This window comes from Hoplias malabaricus, chromosome 11 (genome assembly GCF_029633855.1).
Source record: "Hoplias malabaricus isolate fHopMal1 chromosome 11, fHopMal1.hap1, whole genome shotgun sequence".
In the NCBI taxonomy this organism is placed as follows: domain Eukaryota; kingdom Metazoa; phylum Chordata; class Actinopteri; order Characiformes; family Erythrinidae; genus Hoplias; species Hoplias malabaricus.
In genome coordinates, this window is record NC_089810.1 from 18,337,645 (window position 1) to 18,355,627 (window position 17,983).

Consider the following 17,983-nt stretch of genomic DNA (forward strand, 5'->3'; position numbering starts at 1 on the left):
CACTCACAAGCAGTTTACTCATTGCTCCTGGCTGAAGGGTGATGTGAGGGCAGTGTCTGTGGACTGATGGATAGCAGCAAAGGCTGAGGAGTTCACCCTCCCTCTAATCTTATCTCAGGCTGTTTGACCTCTCTTCCAACTTCCCAGACTGACTGTCAATAGAGCCATTTCTCAAAACAACCAGGAGGCCCGCAGACCAGGATTTCAGTTTATAATTGCAGTCATGGGATGGGGGAGAAGAAACTTTTGGGGATGGGAGAGAAGACAATTTTAATTTTACATAATCAGCCATGTTTATCGCCTGTTGAGAATGAGTTTACTTCAAATACAAGGCACGCAGTAGTGAGGCACAAGGAGTCATTGGTCATTTGGCTTTGTTCTTTTTTTCTCAATTTTCATTTTCACAGTATTTGTTCCATTCACATATTTCTTTGTGCTTGTGTTTTTCATCGTTTTAACATTTGCTTTTCACTTTCACATAAATGAGAGTTCAGCACTGTGATGGGAGAGACTCTGATGAGTCCAGTGCAGTGACAGGAGATACTCAGAATAACTTTGAAGTGCCTGCTATCTTTGCAAGATGTAGAACAATATCACAAAAGACTCACTTTATCCCATATTCAGACTCAAATAATCACAAAAAGCTGACTGTGCTTTGTGCTGTTTTATTTCAGTATGTTTGTTGGTAGGTAGTCCAGATCCCCTAATTTATATACTAATATATTTAATCCCCTCGCCACAATGTGTCCCCTTTAAAACATTGAGATTGTATGTTTAGCATTAAATTTGAAGTTGCCATTAGTAATAAAGTTGTAAGAGCAGTCTTATATTAAAGATAACGTGGTTAACTGTCTTAGACCTAATCTGAAAATAGCTAATTAAATGCTAAAGTTCTAAAATACTATACTTTAAAACATCTCAGTGCTGTCGTATATAATTTTTTTCAACTTCTTTCGGGGGATGGTGGTGATGCAGGTGCAGTGTTTAAAAGGGAAGTGCAAAAGGTCACAATGATTCTGCTGCTGAAGTTGACACTTGTCTTCGTTTGATCCCTAATCCCTGCAAGAGTTCTTCTAACAAACCTCACTGGAGTTAATGAAGTAATGGACAGGATGTTAAATGCTATTGGACATTGCCCTGAGGGGAAAACGGTGAGTCCAGGCGGACAAAGACATGTTAAAACCAGTATTGAAATGGAAAGATCTAAGTCCCATTAGAAAACAAATGCAATATTTATCTCTTTTAGGGTCATGTTGTACAAATACCTGAACACAGAACTTTAGATAAAAGAGTTTATTTCAACTCTGTCGTGACCTTAAATAAGTTCATATATCATAAACAAACTAAATAAAAAACACAATGGCAATATACAAAAATATTATATTTTTCTACCTAACATAAATGCATGGTTATCGTCATATTCCTCAAAAAGGTTTAAAAGATTCATGTCAGCATGCACAATCTCCTGTACAAAATATATATTTACAGTCATTCAACATGAATGCATTTTCATTACTTGTTATGATTAAAGCACTGTGAACAGGCATATTGGATATTTTTAATTAGAATACTTTCATATCCAATATTAATTCTGATTATCTGCAGCCACTTTCTAGTGAATTTAGTTAATTATAACTATATTATGTTTTTGAATCCATTTAGACCTGTTCAGCAATTCAGCAAATCTTGCTGAAAGTTCATTGAATAGAGATGTGGGTTATCAGTAAGGCTTTGAGCAGCCATCCTGAGGCAGGGGTGTCCAATTCCAGCTTTAGAGCACCACATCCAGCGCAGTCTGTTCATTTCCTCAATTAAAAACGCCTATTAATACACTGAATACTGGACCACAGAGCCACAACATCTATGCATTGGCCCTGTCATCAGGAAATCTTAAGTCTAATCCAGCTGTCTATGGCCATGATTCTAAAACAGAATTAGTGACCTCACTTTATCTGTGTGAATAGGATTATCCTCTTTTAGGTGCATGTTAGGCCTGATAACAGCCTGGTGTGATCGACGCAGTCTTGGTTTTCATTTCTGCACACATTTTTAACAGGTCAGAACACTCACATATGCAGCAAAACAGCCTCAGACCCAGCAGTGAAGCGATGTATCAATTAGAATACAGTCTTTGGCAAAATAGAGTAAAAAAGTTATGGAATTAGATAAAACAGATACAAAGTCTATAAATCATTATTGTTATCACACAAAACACAAGCTAAACACCCTATCTCCCAAGCAACTATACTGCAACTGCATACTGAGTAAAATAAATAATCTATCAATTGGGAAAAATGATGAACGTGGTATGTGTGGATCGTGAGTGAATGCTGTAGTAGTTACTCTGTCACACTGCGTAAACTACACATAGGTAGCATGTATGAAAAAGAAAACTTCTGATTTAATGGGATTGACAAATAGCCATTTCCATTCAGGGGATTTAAGCTGTCAAAAAAAGTAACTGAGTTGTATCAGATGTATTTGGCAGGAAAACCACAAAATGCGCCACGCAAAAAATGCCCCCAGAAACGAAAATTGCCCCTCCTTTCCTTACGGAGATTTGTATTGCTTCTTCGTATACTGAAAATAATGTTCTTTTACGGAATGTAATCGGTTTGACAGTGAGCCCCCAATCAGTTCCATACATGGGCATCTTCACAAATCCCTTCTTCAACTTTGCCTCCTCTCAGATGGGCGCCCCCTTGTGGTGACGTCTGTTCCTGCTCTTGCGCAGCTCTTGGACATGTTTCCACTTGCCTTTCTGCCGCTGTTTCTTCTCTTTGTGCCACATCGTCTCGCAGTACTCGTCCAGAGATGGAGCGCTCAATACACGTAGGTAGTCCTTATAGCGCTGACGAGATTCTGTCGCCATGGCGGCCAAAGTGGTGTGGTCCTCAAGGGGTCCCCGTGAGGCCAACTGCTGTCCGTGGAGCTGCCCACGCTCCAGCACTTTCAGAGAGAGGTTAAGGAGAGTACGGGTGAAGCTGTGCTCCTGGGCAGTGCAAAAATATGAACCAGCATCATTTCGTAACAGCCAGCGAATCAATAACCCTCTCTCTGTCACCAACACGCGCTCATCTGGCTTTATCTGGAACACAAACCCATACGTGCACGCTTACATATTTTTATATATCATTTAGCGTTATTAATAAGTCATAAGTCTTGGCATGTCATCATTGACTCTTAATAAATGGCATGAGCATGCATCATATCAATGTAGAGAATGTATACATTATTTAGTACATGTTTAGCCAAAATACAATTCATAGGCTATTCAAACAAACAAAAAAAACGTTATAAGGAGGTTTGGTTATTGCACTTATTGTCTGCATTCCAGTGCTGTGTAAACACATTTTAACACAGTAATTAACTGACTAATTTACTGCAATTTTGGAAAGACACCATTGATTTATTCAATACAAACTATAGCAAAACACTAGTTCTTCCACACATGAACAAAACCAAAAATTTAAACATCACATCCTATATTAAATGCCACATACACACAAGCTAGCTTTGATGTGAGTGTTTTAGTGAAGCGTGCTAATTAACCCTGGGAAAAGGCACTGTTCTGTTAAGTGCAATCCATAATTAGGCGTCACCTCCAACTCTAAATGGAGAATTCACATGTCACCTGTAGAGCTCCTGCCCATTAATCATCCTGATCAGTTCATCGAGAGCCACAGTGAGGGCACCAGATTGCAGCAGGGCTAACACAAGTCAAAGGTCACTCCTTCACCTTTAGGCCCAGCTTCCTGCTGACCTTTCATTACTGCATTTGATTGGTTATTAGAGTCATATTAGACAAATCAGAAAAAAAAACCTAAACTAACTGTTCTAATGATGGTGAAACAGAGAGAGAGAGAAAGTGTGTGTGTGTGTGTGTGTGTGTGTGTGTGTGAGAGAGAGAGAGAGAGAGAAAGAGAAAGAAGTGAAAGAAAAGGCGGGGTCTTTGATCTTGTATTCAGCCAATCCAAAATGTTTCCTCCTGTATCTTCCTGTAGGAAATAGGTGATATAGGATGTATGGTTAAACATTCCAGACATCTAAGGAGGAGGATGTGTGTACCAATGAAATACTGAAATGTGTCCAACACACACTAATATCTTTCTCTTTCCTGTCGATCCACCTATCAGTCAATCTCATCCTCAGTCTCTTTCACCCTCACAGTCCAAATTCTTTATCTGCATACAAATTCTCTCTCTCTTTCTCTGTATTTCTCTCTCTCTCTCTCTCTCTCTCTCTCGCCTGCCAAGTCTTCTTTCATGTCATGCTGTTGTCAAGGGCTAAAACAATACAGCTGTGTTCTACAGAAATAAGGGAGCTTCAAAGCATACCTAACCCCTTTTAAACAAGTGTGCATACACACTCACACACAGAGTATTAGCATTTAAACTGTTATTTGGATAAACTGAGACTTACAGAAAAACCATTAGGTTAATGCAATATTTGATCAATTCTAAATGATTAACTTCATCATAAAAAAAACTTAATATCTTAAATTTGACAGGAAAAAATAAATAAAAGAAAAGAATTAAAAGAAGATGCCAACATTGTTTAAGCATCAAAACATACCACCGACTAGTCCAGTCCATTTCAGTACATACACTGGAATGAAGTGTCAATAACAGTCTGTTGTAAATGCATTGTTGTCACTTGAACTACCACGTTTAAATTTATCCTCCTATTCATCCTCCAACTGCTTACCACTGCTCCAGATATAAGGAGGGTTGAGGCCAAGTCTGACGTTTTTGAAAGAGGTATAACACAGGGCAAACAGTCAGACAAGAGGTCAATAACATAAATCTGCCTTAAAAGCAAAGTCTCTGTTTACTTCAAAGGGATGAAAGTTGTCTAGTGGTCATACAAAAATGAAGTACACAAATATTCTAAAATGAAAAAAACAGAAAGTAGAAAACAGGCTCTTTGTTCTTTGTCCACACCTGTGACATCTGTGACTATAACACAAAGGCACTTACACATGCCAAGATGAAATGTGTCTGTTATGGTGATGTCATGGTCTTTGTGAGTGAGTTTGTGTGCATATGTGTAATAATTTTCCTTAGGATAGGGTAAAGCTGTGTGTTAGTCATATATCAGGATCTGTATCTGCTGTTGAAGGTTTTATCATTCCCTGATCACAGCAAAAGCTTGAGTTCATCTTTGCACTGTAAGAGCAGAACCAGGTCAGGGTGTCCTCTACTAGTAAAGTCCATTTTAGAGACCATCTGAGGTCTGTGGGAGATGCTGAATGAAAGAGCAAGGCCTTCTGGTCAGTATCAATCTCACTAGTTTCAGAGTCTCTTGGGAAATCACTTAGAGTCGTTAAAGTGTGGGAACAATGGCAAACAGGAGATGCTTAAAGTGAAACTGTGTGAAACTAATGTGGCTAATCAGTGCTGGAAACTTATAACTAATAATTAGAACTGTGCAAACTACATACTTAATTCACCAACCTCAAAAAGATGTATAGTTTCAACTGATTTTAGATTATTTGTGTTTCATGACTGCCATAAACGGGAAATGTCTATAGCTTTGTATCCAAAAAGCCTCACATCCATAGTTATCATTGTAAATAAGTTGAAAGAACTATAGCTGTAGAGAACCTATGTGGAAAAATGTAATTTGACTTAAAAACTTAAATATGGTGGAGGAACTGTATAGTTTTGTGCCTGTTTCTCCTCTGAAAGATGTGACAAAGGTGTGACACAAAGCTAAAACAGTGAGCCCTGTGTTTTGTACATTTGAATAGATACAGGAGCATTTTCTACCATGAAGACAACACGAGTACTGGTACACCAGTACTGGAGACTGAATTCAAACAAGGCACACATACATTTGTATCCTCTGAAGGAGGAACTTTGATCAAAACTCATGAGAGACTTCAGCCAGTATTTCTCTCATAACAACACTCTATCAGTTTAGCCTGAGGGTTTCAGCTCTGCAGGAGAAAAACTTGCAGTTTTTGGGATGGCACGCACAAATCTGTATCGGTTTACTTTAGAAAAACATTCACACCAACACACACATACCACATTTGTATAAACACAAAGCATGCATTGCTTTCCCATCACTCAGCATTGTTCTTTACAAGGTGAAGTGTTGGGTCATATTTTAAGAGTGCGCTGCAGGTGTTAAATGTGCGTGTGTGTATGTATCTTTTTGTATCTGTGGTTGCGTGTGTGATGCAGGTGCAGAGAACAGCTGTGCCATGCAGCATCTGGAATGGATAGATGAAGGAAAAAGAAGGAAACAAAAGGAGGAGAAAAAAGTGTTAAATAAAACTAAAGCTCAAACAGGGCGCTGCTGTTTATTTACAGCAAGACTTAAAACAGCTTTCTGAGAGCATCATGCAGCGCATATATGTAGCCCCCACAAAGGTCAGGCAGAGCATCTCTCTCTCTCTCTCTCTCTCTCTCTCTCTCTCTCTCTCTCTCTCGTTTCAAAAAGTTCTTTTTAATTATATCAAAGCAGATCAATTTCACTGAAATATAGCTCAAAGATTATATAATCCAAAAATAACTAGTTGTAGACTTTACAAGCAATTGACTGCAAATGAAAGCACCTAATGTGAGTTTTCTAAGCACAATATTGAGGAAGTATTTTAAGTATTTAAAACAGAAAACTACACAATGACCCAAAATCCAACTACAAGTTTGACACAACCATAAAACATGAGAGCCAGCTTTATGGGCAAAACATTTGTCTAAAAATGCCTGTATTCATTCACTATCTGTAACTGCTTATCCAATTCAGAGTCGCGGTGGGTCCAGAGTCTACCTGGAATCATTGGGCGCAAGGCAGGAATAAACCCTGGAGGGGGCGCCAGTCCTTCACAGGGCAACACACACACACACACATTCACTCACACTTACGCACACTTTGGAGTCACCAATCCACCTACCAACGTGTGTTTTTGGACTGTGGGAGGAAACCCAGAGAAAACCCACTTGGACACGGATAGAACACACCAAGTCCTCACAGACAGTCACCCAGAGCGGGAATCGAACCCACAACCTCCAGGCCCCTGGAGCTGTGTGACACTACCTGCTGCGCCACCGTGCCGCCCCCTGTATTCATTGTTTGGCAATAAATAAGATTTAAAAAACTGTAGTTTAAATGGACGTACATGGGAAACAATGCAAGTGTAATTAGGCCCAAACGCAGGAGGTAGAAAGGGGAACAGTTGAATGGGCACATCCAGCTCAACATTTAGAGAACAGGAGAATCACAGAAACTAAATGCAAGTCTCTGTCAACATTCATTTGCCATTAGTCTAAATAAATTTCAAACAGGTCAAATTACAACGCAAAATGCTATACATGCCATATTAGATATTAAAATACATTCATAAACTAATATCCACCCAACAAAATTATATAACAAATAAGATGGGTATTTTTAATGTAAAATATTACATAGATATATTTCACAAAATAAATTATGATGAATGTCAAATATATTTTTAAAAAAAACTTTATTTTTAACTAAAATATATAGAGCATTTTTTTATTGTTAGATGTTTTAATTTTTGTCTTTTTAGGCCACTCTGTCCTGAATTTTGGTTTCAGTTTTGGCCAAGGATTTTTATTACAGTGTATCACCAGTGATTAACTACAGTAGTGATGGATCAATACAGCAATTTTGCTGATATAACACTCAGAGGAATTAAGCCAGTCATATCCATTCATCATAACACAAACATACAGACACACACACACGCGCGCACACACACACACACACACACACACACACAAGGTCATACACTCCTCTATCTGCCATGTGAGCAACTTTCAGAAGGAGAGAAAGGGGTAGGATATGGGGGTTATGATGGTGGGTTATTAGCAGCTTTTTGTGTGTGTGTGTGTGTGTGTGTGTGTGTGTGCATGCATGCATACTCTGTATGTGGGAGGATAAGGGCAGTGACATTTTTTTGAAATGGTCCAGGGACAGAATTCCAGTGGGGGGGAAGAAGTGAAAAGGACGGTTTCAAGATCGTTGAGAGATGGAGTAGTGAGATGTGTGAAAAGTGAAAGAAGAGAGGTGGGAGCAGATGTAGGAATAGATTGATGAAGTTTGCTCATTGTCTTCTTACAGTACTTTGCAATAGTCAAATACCACACTTTTGTTAATTATATTTTAAATTGACAAGAGTGACACAAAACAGCATGCAACATATTTAACAGAAAAATTTAAATCTCAAAAAGACATTGTAATATTGGAAGCATTGGATCAAAGTGATAGTGACAATTCTCCTTAAACATTTTAGCATTAACACAAACTACACAAACACACCTCAGCTGCCAGGGACGTTTATTTCACTCGCACAGCTAAAACAGAGTTTTAAAAATTACTAAATGTTCATCTGAGATATATATGAGATGTTTTTAATAGCTAACCTAGTATTGGCCTATATTTAACAATTCAGAAATTTGAAATATGCAAATGAGCCCTGTAGCCAATCCCTAAATGCTTTACTGAATAATGAGAGCACACTGACAAATAACAGACCAGGGCAATTTCTATTGGTCTTTCATATTGAACAAGGCAGCAGATGTAAATAATTGTGATTCAGTAAATACAGACTGTATGATCAACCTCATATTCTAAACTCTAGAGGTTTCCTGTTTCCAAGAGTGACATACCACTCTTGATTTTGTTCAGGACTGTTTATGAGACAATTATAATCTTGCAATATGAACTATATTAGCAGCTGGTCTGTAAAATAACCTCATATTACTTAGCTGTTTTATGACCATCCAGAGTGCCCAGCATTCTTTAAATATTATTACATCTGAATGTAGCAGGAGGGGGACAGCCTTAAAGGAGTTTGATCATTTTATGTTATATATTTTTCTTTCAAAGTAGTTTTTGTGCTCCCTAAACTTAAACTAGGTTATAAGTTTTGGTGTACTGGTTCCTGGTGTTGCTCCTTTTCTGAACAGCAGTCAATGTTTGGCAAATGTCACCTTTATTTTTTTTAAACAGTTTTTCAATTGGCATCACAAAAAGAAAAGAAAAAAATTAAAACAAGGGACGTTTTTGCCCATTTGGAATTGTCTGCTCATTACATCACACTGCTTTAAAAACTCAAATTGCTCACTGTCAAGCTTTCATAAGCTGACACATAATGCTAGTGGGGATTCAGGCTTATGACACAACAGTGCAGCTGCCTTGTTAATGTGTTTTTTAATGTCATTCTCTTTTCAAATGCACTTTCTGTTTCCTTAGCCAGGGCAGTCTGAATGGCTTTGGATAAGAGCACCTGCTATATTTCATAAATATAAATCTAAGTGTAAATGGAAATCTCCTTGTTTTCTGGCAAAGTCCATTCCAGCAGTTTCCCTACATTTTCACCCTGGGCCATTATGCAATATCTCCAGAATTATGCAACTCCCCTGCAGCATTAGAGTTTGAAGTGTTACCGGAATTCAGCTGTCCAGCACACAAATCTTGCCCCCATTTTAATTTTCAAATGCATCCCCCAAAATGGACTTTCAACATTGTGTCTGTCAGGACTACCAGCCTTAAAACCATGTCTCTCACAGTACACTGACTTCTCTAAACTGATAGATTTGTATCTCCATTTTCAGACTGAACTATCAAAAGTTCATTCGATTTGGCCCTTACAGCATATTAAAGGTTTCAAATACATTCCTGGATATGCTTTCTCAAAATCACATTTAACGGCATCATTTTTTTAAAAATATTATCTACTATTGAATATAAAGGCCTTTGCTAAAGGAAATGTTTTTTAGGCTACAATATACTTTCACTAAATTTCAAGATGCATGGACCAATATAAATTCTCCATCATTACTTGGAATAACCTTCCATTGAAAGGTTTTTTCCTCTTCCTGTAAAAGTTGCTATTTTGGAAATACATGTTTTTCATTGGACAACGACTATATATAGTTGGGAAAAAAAAGGGGAACTTCCTAGTATAAAAAAAACTCAAGTTATTTGGGATGACTGTGTGCTGGTTACCTCTTGGCGGTGATCCACTCCTGGTCTCTGTATAAACCATCGGATCTGGGCCTGCTGTGATTTTGGAACACACTCCAGGAAAGACGAATTGCTTTCCACACCATACAGCACCTTCTCTTCTATGTTCTTCCCCAACACTGCATACACACGTATAGGAAGACAAAAAAAAGCATTTAGTCTCGAGTGGTGAAAAATTGTGAAAGCATGTATGTCTCTCACCCATTTCAATCCAGTGTACACACATAATATTTGAATGAGTAAGGGGATGTGATTTCCATCAAGTGTGCCCCTATTACACACACACACACACACACACACACACACACACACACACACACACTATTATTCACCATCATCTGTGTCCCAGCAATGGCTGGATGGATCTCCGTGTTTGATGTCCTGCCTCCTAGCCCTCCTGTGAAGGAAAACACACAAATAAATACATAATATTTATTACAAGTTAATTCTGAATTTAACAATTTGCAGGCTTTGCTTTTGATCTTTGAATCAACAAAATATTTAAATAAACATGGACAAATATGAGACAATCATTTATTCATTCATTGCCTGTAACCACTTTATCCTTTTCAGGGTCGCAGTGGGCCCAGAGCCAACCTGGATCACTGGGCACAAGGCACAAAAATGAGGTATCTCCAACTGTCAAAAAGTAGTTTGTCCCAATTTTCCTAAGTAAATTGCTCCAGTTATCACAGTAGGTTTCAATAGTAAGAAAGCCATTCCAGAATCGTTCATAGCCATCCTTGGGTGCTGTGTGTTTTGGATCATTTTTCTTTAGGGGGACACTTGCCCTGCAAATGAGACAGTTTTCTGACAGTGGGAAGTATATTTAGACTTGAATGCCTTGATAGCCTTGAGATTCCATTGTATACCTGCAAATATTCACAGTACACCATGACAACCACAAAACATAACCAAGCCTCCTCCATGTTTCACATGTTCTTATCTTTAAAAGAAGAAAGCTGACATGAAATACAAAAATCCCTAATTTTGTCACATCTGTTCAGAGGAAATTCTTCCAAAAGCAGTGTGGGATGAAAATTAGCATTTTATTTAATCCAATATTTTTATATTTTTCTTTTTTTTCTTTTCTTTTATATTTTTCTTTCTTTGAGTCCTTCTGAGTCTTCTTCCATGGTGTCCAAAGGTGCTAAAAATGTTGAATGTTGTGATCAGACATTGATGTAACGTAACCTTGGGGTTCAGTCTGAATCTCTTTGAAACTTCTCCTTAGCTCCCTGTCTTCCATTCGCACTAGCAATCTATTCAGTCTGGGGTCAACGTTCCTCTTGTGGCCTCATCCAGGGAGGTTGGCTACAGTCCAATGGACCTTATATTTCTTAATAATATTTGCAGCAGTGATCACATGAACATGAAACTGCTTGAAGAGGGTCTAATAGACTTTACCTGTAACAGGTATAATCCTGTCCCTGACCTTTGAACTCTCTCATTTGCTTTCTTTGGTCCAGGTTCAATGTGGTGCACATGATAATATATTTACAAAATATAAACATCTTTTACTAGAGGACTTTACTCGATAATACACTAAAACCTGTTTGAATTTCATCAATTACAGGAAGCATTGTTTCAATGAACTGTAAGTGTGTCAACAAATGTTTACCACATGCGTATATGCAGCATCATGACAAACCGTAGGGCTATATGACAGTCTGCAGGTGAAACAAAAAGAAAAAGTCTCTCTCTCTGTCTCTCTCTCTCTCTCTCTCTCTCTCTCTCTCTCTCTCTCTCTCTCTCTCTCTCTCTCCATCTGCTAGGAATGACCTGACCTGCTTGTGTCAGCAGTAAACCCAAAAGCCAGGGCAGGAGAGAAAAGGGCAAGAAAACTTCTTTGGCAGCTCACATATATCATCTCAACAACAAAGCTCCTCTAATCAATTTGCCTGTCTAGTCCACTCCCACAACACCCTGTGGCATCAGAGGCACAGAGGAAAATCAAATATTTATAATTTTTTTCTTGTGCTGATCTCCAGGAAAAAAAGCTCACCCTGGAGAAGTAGGTCAGAGTGAGGGCACAGCAGCGTCCACTTGCACTCTCCTTCATTAAACTTTCCACATACACCCGTCTCATCATACTTTTCTACACTGCTCAGACACAGTTATTGCTCTGAACTCTGGCATGTTTATCTGTCATACGTATGTAAGTATTATTATATTCTCACTTATTAATGAGCTTTACATTTCGGATTCTAACATCTGAGGCATCAAGCCACAGTCAATGAGGTTGTAAGCAGAAGTGAGTATTTGTGCTGATCATAGAAATATTTTACAATTATGTTAATTCACAACAACAGCCTATTTTTAAAAATTATATCGTTTTGCTACGTATGATATATTACCATTATTATGAATAATAAATCAAATTAATAACTGAAAGTTTGTGTATGTGATACATTTCTATTTGTCATATTTTCATGAAAGAAACAGGCCTCAGAAGTGTGTGCGCACTAGTGATGTCACTTCCCCAACACTTCCCGATAAAGATGTGTTTGTGTAGGTTTACCTCTTGGATGCTGGTATGTATCTGGAGCAGTGTGAGCCATCCCAGGCACAGTAAGGGTCTCTGGCCAGGCAACATTCAGCACAGCCCTGCCCGTAAATGTGGCACCTGTGCAAGGCCACCAGCACCAGGCCATCCTCTCCTCCGACAAACAGCTGCTGCTGAAATCACAAGTACAGCACACACTCACAAAAAGAACAAAAGCAGCAGCATGGACGGGAAAACTGCTTACTCTCTCAGAGGTGCTTTTTAAAACCTTTCTGCAAGAGCCACCAGTGTTAGTGATTTATTTATGCTATGTCTGTTTACTAATAAACAGTGCTGGTATAATATATACATATACAGGTTTGTCGAAAGTACAGTGATTCAAAATGCTTCCGACTCAAGGAAATCAGTAAGCAGAGAGTGAAATATTAATGCCAGAAAAAGGTCAGGGCAGAAATTTGGAAAGGCCAGGTTTGTGTGACCCCAACTTCTTTTCTTAGTAAGGAGAGAAACTGATTTTCAGAGAGATGGTTAGGAGAAAGTGAAAGAATGGTCCCTGGCCTGACCCAGCCAGAGTTCAGTAGATAATGAGACAAACAGAAGTATGGTAAATGCGTGTAAGTGTGTATGTATGAGACAGAGAGGGGTGATGCGGCTGTGGCACAGAGGGTACGACTGAGAAGAAAAACAATTGGAAATAGGCCAAGGTCTCACACAACAAATGGCCCCAACAACAAACCACATGTGAAAAGAAAAACAAAGAATGTGATGGCAGTTTGTGTAGCATCTTTCAGTCCTCATACCTGCTTAGATGAGATTTCCATATTGAGGATTGGTGAGGGATTCTGAAATGAGAAACATATATTAATGATAAATAAGACAAACACAGCCATGTGCCTTTTTATATTTTACATATTTATAATTAATTATTGATTTAGATTTTACCTTGAAAACCTGTAATTCTTCTAGCACAATCTCTTCTGTGGGCCAATTTTCTTGGGTAATGCTAACCACCTTCAAAACTGAACCAACATCTATAAAACAAAATAACACACATGAACACAAGCAGAACACTAATGTCCCTTCTCTCAGAAAACAACACTGCACTGCCACCTGCTGTAGGCTTCAGAAAACATTCTTATTTTATTAAACCAGACCAAATTCTTAATGCTGTATAGTTGGTACATTTAATATTAACGTGAGAATATTTCTCACAGTACCAACTGTGTACTGGCCTTAGGGACCATCTGTACAAGAAAAATTAATGCTTTTATTCTTTAACTGTATTTTACCTGTGCCCAAAAACATGACTGCATACTGGCCATCCTCAGCAGAAACCCGGTCCACTATGATTTGAGTGAGACGGTACTCGGTGTTAACTCGTGTGAAGATAGGCCGGCCCGTTATGGGGTACACGGTATGGTACATGAGTGGGTGCACACGGATAAAGCTGATTACATCATCTGGGAAGTCTTTAGTAGTCTTTATACGTGGGTCATAAGTGCGACTTGGACACTGTAGAGAAAATGCAAATAAAAGAGTTTACAAAAATGTAGTTTATGTGCTAGTTAGCAGAATACAGACACATGAAGTGAAAGATGCAGAAAGCGTATGCGTAAAAAAATGTAGTACTTTTGTTTAGATTGCAGGTTTTCAACTCTAATCCTGCATTACCCCCATCCTGTATACTGTAGGACATATGTACTCAAGGACAAGAGTTGGGAACCAATAAGTAATATAAGTAAGGTTATCGCTCCCTCTAGTGGCGAAATATGCAATGACAGACAATTTTAATTTTAAGTTTAATAGAAAGGGAGAGTTACAAAATTATAAAGAAAACAGAATGTAAAAACGAGAAAGATTAAAGCAGGGAATGGTCCTAACCGTGCCTGGTCTTGGGTAAGGGATTTTTCCCTCATATTCCACCCAGCGATGGTCTGGTCCCTCCTTATGAGCATACGGCCCATTAAAGACAGCACGGATATCCTCCATGTTGTACACACAGACAGCTGAACCCTTAAATATCGAGCTGACAGCACACAAAATGAGAAACAATAAATATAGCACAACACACAGTAACCTTCATAGGCTGGATGTATTCTACACTGCATCTTACACACAAGTCATTTACATTTGCAGAGAACTGACTCTTTCACAGTGACATTAGGCAACATAGTAAAGTAAACAAAGGCAGAATGCCTCTGACCAACAATAGAGGAGTAGTTCAGCAATGGAACTGTGTAAAAGGGCTTGTGTATAAGCTGTGTTTGGACATTCAGCTAGGCTGATAATAACAAACTAAGCACGTGACACTGTAGAATTCTTAGGGAAGTAAACAATAAGGGAAACCAGAGCTCTGGACTGCGTCATATTCTCGTCTAAAAACAGCCCTGGATAAAATGGGTATAATCTAACGGCAAAAGCCCAAGCATTGTTCCACTGACAGAAAATAAGTGTCAGAGAAGTGTCATTACCTGGTAGTGGTGAAGACGCCATACACCTTGGGGTTCCTCTCATCTCTACTGGGGACCAGAAAGATGTCCTCTATAATGTACAAACAAACACACACACATACTTACAACTTAATTTGCTGTGAGAAGACAATTCACTATTATCTGAAAAGATGTGGACAGCAGGGTGGTGAAGCAGGTAATGTCCCAGTCACACAGCTCCAGGGACCTGGAGGTTGTGGGCTCAAAGTCGTGCTCCGAGTGACTGTTTGTAAGGAGTTTTGGTGTGTTGGTAGGTGGATTGGCTACTCAAAAGTGTCCATATGTGTGAGTGTGTGAGTGAATGTGTCGCCCTGTGAAGGACTGGTGGCCCTTCCAGTGTGTGTTCCCGACCCACCGCGACCCGGAACTGGACAAGCAGTAACAGACAATGAATGAATGAATGAAAAGATGTGAAGATCATAGAGGTGGAGTAAGGCTTTATGGACTAATGAGGCTACACTGTCATTCAGATTTCTTGGATTATAAAAAAAAAGCAGAAAATGTAACCAACGTGAATACAAAATATCTTTGCATATTTTTTAAACTCTCTCCAAAAATCCCAGAAAAGAAAATATTAAAATAAGAGGGATGACACTACGTATGGAAGAATTCTTCCTTTTTCTGGTCAATGAACAACTAATAATAAAAACAACATGCCTTGACTAGAAAATAAATAAATTAATCTAAAAACTAACCTAGAAATTAAATACATTTTAGTTCTCTAAGTTTAAAGGAAATGATCAGAATCCATAAGCAAAGTAGCGTTTGAGTGTTTTTAAAACTTACGGAGCTCATCAAAGTGGGTATCCACTCCATCTGGTCCTGGAATGGAGCACACAAGTCTGGCCTTGAGGAACGTGGTCCATTTATTGGTTAAACTCCTCAAACCTCCCACATCATTCTGAAACATACATATATAAACACACGCGCATGGGCCAGGCTTCCCAAATCGGTGTCAAGGTCCTAAATCAACAGTTTTAACAAACTGAAAGTTTTTATTTTATAGACTCCATAAATAAACTTTGCATGAAACAAGGTGAAGAGCTCCATCTGTCTCTGATTAGAAAAGAGGTTTTAACTTGGGGAGAAAGAGTAGAGGAGGGCATCAATTACTCACAGACCCTTAAGATAGAGAGAAGAATGTGACATCGACTTGCTCTGTTATTTCTTCAGGAGTATACTCGTGTTGTCATGATTAATCATTTAAACACAGTTGATTAACTGAAATAATAATCAGCTTAAAAATGTAATGATGAGGTAATGATGTGTAATGATGAGGTGGTGGTTTGCCTGTCATTTTTAAATCTTGATGACCAAGACATTCACCCTGTTTACCTTCTTAAGGCAAATTAATATTTCACATTTCAGTCCATTTTATTTATGTTATATAACACAACTAGTAATATAATCAATACTGTTTTCAAAGGCTGTGTATGACAGGGATTTTGTTGTGTGTATAAAGAATAATGATACACTTTACAAATTCTCAGGGTCTGTTTGAGCGTCTTTAGTCTGTTGACAATAGTTGAAAGTCTGACTCTTGGAGAGGACTTTTGCTGAAGACACAGGTTTGGTTAAACATCTCAATTGATATTTGCCTGCTTCAGTCCTACGGGGCTAAGCAATTCTCAGCTATTATGGCTGCTGAATAAAACGTCCACTTGAGAGAGAGAAATAAGGGAATGCAACAAAAGGGTCTAGGAATAGCATTTTCTAAACGCTTTAATCTTCAAAGATGCTCTCTCTAGAATAAATGCTGTTACCCAGAGAGGAATCTGGCCTAGACTACCTTTACAGCTCACTTTTAAAAGCTGTAAACGTTGCCATGCTTCAGACCAAGAATTTTGCAATAGAGCTTGGAATTTTTATAGCACATAGGCTAAAGGAGAAGGTGAGAACGAGGGCTTCCAACACAAAGTAAAGCACACGGTTCACTCACAACACCCCATGCATCTGCTTATTTGTATATTTTTAAATGAATTCTAAGGGAGCTTAAAATAAATATGAGCTTTGATCACATCACTGACTTTCTGGAAATATTATAGAAATCTGAATCTTTGTAAATGTTCCTTTAACAAATTACTACAGGTTTACTGCTTGCTGTGTGTATCCTGATGAGTTCTTTTATAGGAATTTTAATGATTCGGGAATCATTTAAAATTTAATGATTTTAAAGATACACAAATGACTTTAGTCTGGGGTGAGGTGAGTAAGTGTACTTTGCATCATAGCTCCTAGGGTAGTGTTTATTTGGGGGGGTTAAAATGTATTTTTCCATTTTAAATTTTACATTTGAGGCAATTTAAAACTGCATACACATCTTTTCCTTCCCTTCGCCTCTCTATTAATGAGCTTGGACACAGCTCTGTGAACAGCCAGCCTCTTTACAATGACCTTTTGTGTCATGCCCTGCTTGTGTAAGGTGTCAATGGTCATCTTTTGAACAACTGTCAAAAGTCAGCAGTCTTCCCCATGATTGTGTATCTTACAGAACTAGACTGAGAGACCATTCAAAGGCCTTTGCAGGTGTTTTGAGTTAATTCGCTGATAACAGTGTGGCACCAGTTGTCTTAAATATTGAACCTTTTCACAATATTCTAATTTTCTGAGATAGTGAATTTGGCGTTTTCATTAGTTGTCAGTTATAATCATCCGATTAAAAGAAATAAACACTTGAAATATATCAGTCTGTGTGTAATGAATGAGTATAATATACAAGTTTCACTTTTTAAATAGAATTACTGAAATAAATCAATTTTTTCATGATATTCTAATTTTATGTCCAGCACCTGTATTATCAAAAAATTGTAATTCCTTGTCTGTGTACATCCATATTAAGTTCAAATGCAAATGTGCAGAAATGGACTATAAAGTAATTAATGTAATGTTTGTGCTAAGGTAATGTCACTGCCACAGACCTCCAGTCTTAGAGTCTTGGATCTCTTTCTTGCCTAGGGTCACAGTATGTAAGGAATTTGATTTG

General features: G+C 38.3%; 1 protein-coding gene across 5 annotated transcripts in view; it reads right to left on the minus strand.

Annotated features, from left to right (window-relative positions):
• Window positions 1-1,313: 1,313 nt before the first annotated feature.
• sema3d (sema domain, immunoglobulin domain (Ig), short basic domain, secreted, (semaphorin) 3D) overlaps window positions 1,314-17,983 on the minus strand; it is a 52,468-nt gene continuing 35,798 nt past the window's right edge. For 4 of the 5 annotated variants that reach the window (XM_066684676.1, XM_066684678.1, XM_066684673.1 and 1 more), the window contains 10 exons: window positions 15,787-15,901; window positions 14,983-15,052; window positions 14,393-14,537; window positions 13,801-14,023; window positions 13,454-13,542; window positions 13,312-13,353; window positions 12,527-12,684; window positions 10,338-10,402; window positions 9,988-10,124; window positions 1,314-3,088 (listed from right to left, as the gene is read on the minus strand). In XM_066684676.1, the coding sequence (XP_066540773.1) occupies window positions 2,687-3,088; window positions 9,988-10,124; window positions 10,338-10,402; window positions 12,527-12,684; window positions 13,312-13,353; window positions 13,454-13,542; window positions 13,801-14,023; window positions 14,393-14,537; window positions 14,983-15,052; window positions 15,787-15,901 (1,446 nt within the window). In that variant the 3' untranslated portion in view covers window positions 1,314-2,686. The remainder of the gene's footprint in view (window positions 3,089-9,987; window positions 10,125-10,337; window positions 10,403-12,526; window positions 12,685-13,311; window positions 13,354-13,453; window positions 13,543-13,800; window positions 14,024-14,392; window positions 14,538-14,982; window positions 15,053-15,786; window positions 15,902-17,983) is intronic. The other variant, XM_066684674.1, reaches the window with a different exon arrangement.